The sequence below is a fragment of the Lactuca serriola genome, chromosome 9, assembly GCF_051521515.1.
Source record: "Lactuca serriola cultivar US96UC23 chromosome 9, Lser_US96UC23_V15, whole genome shotgun sequence".
Classification (NCBI taxonomy): domain Eukaryota; kingdom Viridiplantae; phylum Streptophyta; class Magnoliopsida; order Asterales; family Asteraceae; genus Lactuca; species Lactuca serriola.
The window spans coordinates 56,650,001-56,655,514 of NC_136416.1; the positions used below are offsets into that span (position 1 = coordinate 56,650,001).

The following is a 5,514-nucleotide window of genomic DNA, read 5'->3' on the forward strand; positions in this document are numbered from 1 at the left end:
CGGTTTACGCCATCATCGTCGGCTAAAATTACTTGAAGGCCCCTGAAGATTGAGTTTGACTTTGGTTGGTCAACGTAGTTTGTGAGGTCAAAGTGTGGGGGCCGTTTGAAGGCGTGTTGGATTTGGAATTTGAGAACGAGTGTCGTGCTTTGTATGTTGCCTTTTGAGTTTGATGACATCCATATTTTTCCTTGCATCATCTGCAAATCGTTACACGAAATTTTTATGAAACGACCAAAATACCCTTCCAATAGTCGAACATTGTGCAAACTACTACATCTTTACCTTCTCTCACTACCAATATGCGCAATGTACTTTATTTTATAGCCCATAATAGCAATTTACTTATATACCCATAATACCAACATACTTATCTTTTTATCAATAATTATCGGTATATATCACTATTATGGGTAAGAAGTTAAGTATGTTGTTATTTATGTGTAATGAAATGTAAGTAGTACTAGTCATATTGGTAAAAGGATAAAGTACGTTGCTATTTCTTGAAATTTGTACTTACAATAAACGTAAAGTTACCTAATTGTATTCAACTTTAAATAGCATAAAAACCAAAAAGAAAGAGGTATTCTAACCTGAACGAGTTTTTTACACATACTAAAGCTCAAGCTGTCCTTGACTCCACCCGCGTTTTGTCTCTTAACTCCGGAATGCATACTCGGAATCGCTAATTCCGATTGGAAACCACCATCACCGGTTCCAATTTCAAACTTCACATTCACAAAATCAACGGAACCTGATCTTCCCGTTCCCCAAACTTTATCATTCCGACCCTCATTCCCATTCTCTAAACTAACCCTAAACATCACCAACCTCCCTTCTTCACTAACATCCAACAAATGCCCAACCATATGTAACAAAACCTGAAAAGTCCTCATTTCATCACCCATAACCAAATTCGGAATGGAACTCGGTACTTCCATGGAAAATCCAAATCCTTGATAAATACACAAACATTTCACAAGACAACAAGCTTCTTTAACCATGGAATGTAATTGAAACGGCCGTATTTCCAAAGGTAACCTACCCGTATCTTTAGCAGAAATCTCCATTACATCATTTATCAAAGTCGATAAAACACTACTCGTTTTCGAAATCGTATCGATTATATTCGTTTGATTTGTGTTTTTTTGATCATCTTGAAGAATCGATAAAAGACCCATGATGGAATGCATTGGTCTTCTCATTCCATGACTCATTACTTTTTGGAAAGAATTTCTTGCTTGACTTGCCATCATCGCGTTCTCTTTCGCGTGTTGTAATACGCGATTCTGTTCCACAAGTTGGTCCCGCATTGTTTGAGATTCTTCTAGAACCGCCGCGTGTGACAACGCAACCGCCACCTGGTCCGCCACGACTTCCACGATCGCCATCTCGTCAAAACTCCATTTCCGGTCGGAATCAGGAAGTACCAACACCAGAATCGCGTAACATGTGTCCACCAATTCCGGAGTTCCGCCTTTGAAATTGGAAACATGAAGCATCGGCATACGGATTGCCGCGACCGGACCAGATTCAGCTATTCCGCCCCGACTCTTTACCGCAAGTTCCGAATCTACCCTCAACATTGTAACCCCTTTTTTACCTGTTATCTCTAAAACATCAGGGTCGTTTTTCGGAATTGAAGAGTGGTAACCAGAGGAGTTAGGTCTTAACTCATGGGTTAAGTTCATTTCGGTTTTTGCATCGTTTAGCATCCATACAGCACAATTTTGAAGAACCAAAGTATTTGAAAGCTCGACTAAAGTGGTATATAGAATTGTATGTCGATCTAATGATTTTCTAATCTCGTGTGTAAGCATACGAACATGCCACCCGGCTTCTTTTTGTTTTTTCATGATTCCGACTTCTTGATCGAGTTCCAATACGTTTTGTTTCAAGAAAAGTTCTCGGACTTTGAATTTGAGTAGTAATGGAATTAAGGTCAAAAGGGTAATTGCGGTGGCGCAGGAAACAAGGGCGGTTAATAATTTGGCGACGGTGAGTGCCATCATGAGCTGGAATGTTTGATTTCCGTAATACCCCCAGCCGTTGATCAAATGGGTTAATCCACAGAGAACGATGAATGCTATGAATTGAACGAGTACCCATTTGAAAGGGACATTTGAACAACTGAGAAAGTAGAGTAATTCGAGTGGGATTGAAAAATACGCGATTGCGATCAAGAAATCGCTTACTCTTTGGCTTTCGATTATATGTGCATTCCATGATCCTTCATCGTCACAGTGACAGTGAGCGAATTCGTTCTCGTTAGCTAACGAAACTGTTAGAATCAAAGAAGCAATCAAGAATCCGATCACTAAACTTTTCGACATTTTGGAACCCAGAAATGGAGGAATGAAATCGTCTCGAAACCCTAAAATCACAAATCTTTAGATCTAGCAAAAGAGGAAAGCTCCATTACGAGTAGTCATGAAAGATTCAAAATTTTCAGAAACCCTAATCGTATACCCTGTTTCAATCGTGCGTAATACAGAAATCACAAATGGAAACTGTACATGGGCTACTGTAAGTTAAACGATTCCTCATGAAAAAACTTATGATCTCAAGAAACAAACCTTCAATTCGGATCAAATTAAGCAGCTTCAGATGCTTGTTTGGTTAGGTTTCCTTGAATCGTTGACCCCAAAACCCTTCAAGTTGAGCTTAAAGTAAGAACCCACCAACCAAAAGACAAAGACCCAATTAATAAACAAGAATACGCCTCATACAAGACGAAAATCGAGCTCTTTAAACCAAGAAACCTCCATTTATTCAATTAATCAATCGCCTCTAAACAATGAACACAAGAAAAAGAGACAAACGGCAGCAATTTTCCTGTGATTCAACAGCTCTTTTTCAATTGTTATCTATACAGAAAATATATTATATTATATATTTACAGATCAAACTTTAATCGAGATTCAAGTCTTTCTAATTGGGATGAAAAAAGGGATGGAATTTTTTATGAATTGAAGGGACAAAAAAAAAATAAACAAGAGTGAATTCTGATTTCTGGGACCTACTTTTGATTACATGAAGGGAACCTAGACGGTATTACTGTTCGCTTGTTCGCCCATTGGATTAAGCGACCCAATTGTCAAGATTTATATTAGATTAATAAAAAAAATAAACATTATTATATAACAATTTATCACTTTGCTAAAGATTTCGAATTTATTATCAAATAATTGTATATCATATAAACATTTTTTAATATCGTCGTACAGTTTAAGGGTATGTTTGGATTAGCTTTTTTATGTCAAAAGTGATTTTTAAGAAAAATACTTATTATGTTACGGCTTTTAGAAAAAATTAATTTTAAAAAGTGTTTGGATGCAAAAACTGTTTTTTCAAAAGTAAAATTATTAAAAAGCTAAAAAATTAAGATTTTCCAGCTTTTTGAAAGATTTATTTTTTTCTATCCAAAAAACGGTTTTAAAAAGCATTTTTTAAATAGACAAACATTTTTTTAATTTATTAACTTTTTTTAAAAGCTAATAAGCTTTTTTTTAAAACTATCCCAAACGGCAAACACCCACTAAAAAATAAATTGTAAATCTATTTATGTAGAAAAAGAATTAATAGTTCTAAACTGCTCTAAAATTATTTCTAAATTTGTATCATTTAAAATATCGACTTAAAGAAAGAACAAGAACATTTAATATTGTTGGGTTAGAAGTTTTTTTATAAATAGTCATAAATATCTCCAAAAATATGCCGTATATGTTTTATTTTCCTTAGATAAGAAGAAATCGTTATAAAAGTATGATATGGATTGAAAGAAAATGATAAAATCAAATGAAATGGTAAGCTTCCAGTGAGTTTCAATTTGCTTACGACATTTTCCTTGGTATAAATAAAGTAATAATAAACATAACTATCAATAAATATAAATATTAGGCCTCGCTTTCAATTTCTTTCTTTTAGCAACAATAATCTTTAATGCATGCCTTTTTTGACTTCATAATTTGTGAGTAAAGTGATTTGACCTACTTTGAAATAATTTCCATTTCAACGACAAAAGGACATGTTAGTTTATGACTTGTTTTCTATCGTTATCCCTATCAAGAATCCAAAGAGGTCGAGCTATATTTTTGTGATTGATTGAAGAACTTGTATTGCAAATTAATATAAACTAATATTTTACCTGTCGCACACTGTGTCAGCACCTTTTGTAAATTGAATTTTAACGATTATATTAATAAAAGTTAGGTACTGATTCATTTGTTGGTAGATAAATATATACAATATAGATACGGGTGAAAAAATTGTTGATGGATTGGGTAAACACAAAAATTTAGAAAGTCAGAGTGTTAACATCCCAAAAATCAATGATAAAAATTTTCAATTTGGTAAAACATTTCCACAAACCATAATATAATAAAGACAAAACTTCAAAAATAGTCCATGTGGTTTCCGAAAATTTAAAGTTTGGTCCCTAATTTACAAAAATCTCACGGATCGTCCTTGTGGTTTCAAAACTTTTAACATTTTGTCCTTCCGCTTAACTACGTCAGCTTTCTACCGTTAAGTGAGGGGTATTTTCGTCATTTCAACACTCAGGGACCATTTATGAGGTTTTCTATTTTTTTTTGAAAAAAAAAAGAAAAAAAATTAAATTTAAAGGGGTCCCACATCTCTCTCTCAATGTTTTAAAAACCGTTTTTTTAGTTGAACCGGTATGGTGACCGGTTCCCGGTTTAATCGATTCGACCGCCGGGTGAACCAGTTTCTATATTTTTCATGTTTTTTCTATTTTCCTACACATACATACATATAGAAATTATGAATTTGATGTTTACATGTTCAAACATTAAAAATACACATAAAAATAAGTTGTGGATGAATCTAAATACATTAAAATAACACATAACCATAAGTTTTAGTATTTTACATCAATCCATATACATCAAAAAGAAAATAAAATATAATACCGAAACGAAATATAGTTATTGGTGATTACAAACATATCAAAAGAATTTATTACATTTACCATATGTTTTTATTTAGAGAAAACTAAATAGATTTGAAAAAAAAATACCAAAGTTTATTATGTAAATGGTTCTTTTTCATATGTTTTTACTTGGTTTAACCGGTTCAACCGGTTTATTTTTACCAGTTCAACAGGTTTTTTCTAAAAACCGGTCGGTTCAATCCGGTTCAGAAATCAATATAAAACCGGTGATAGTTGAACCGCTCCCTCTCCCGGTTCCTGGTCCAACTGGTAGCACCACCTTCCGGTTTTAAAACATTGCTCTCTCTCTCTCTCTCTCTCTCTCTCTCTCTCTCTCTCTTTCTCTCTCTCTCTCTTACGATTCCACACGGTAGCACCACCTTCCGCCATAAAACCACCACTATCATCCCCTCTTCCCCCACCGGAAACCACAACCCAGCCACCCATCTTCCATCCCGTTTGATCACTCAAACCCACCCTCAAATACCACCACTTACTGCCTTACATTCACGTTTTTCTACTGCCCTTCCCTTTTTCCTTACTACTGAGAAACACCACCA

At 34.5% G+C, this 5,514-nt stretch overlaps 1 protein-coding gene across 1 annotated transcript in view; it reads right to left on the minus strand.

Annotated features, from left to right (window-relative positions):
* EIN4 (Signal transduction histidine kinase, hybrid-type, ethylene sensor) overlaps window positions 1-2,477 on the minus strand; it is a 2,977-nt gene extending 500 nt beyond the window's left edge. Inside the window, exons 1-2 of the mRNA XM_079018519.1 lie at window positions 594-2,477; window positions 1-200 (exon numbers count right to left, since the gene is read on the minus strand). The exon at window positions 1-200 is cut by the window's left edge and continues 500 nt beyond it. Coding sequence (XP_078874645.1) covers window positions 1-200; window positions 594-2,333 — 1,940 coding nt within the window. The 5' untranslated portion in view covers window positions 2,334-2,477. The remainder of the gene's footprint in view (window positions 201-593) is intronic.
* Window positions 2,478-5,514: the final 3,037 nt, after the last annotated feature.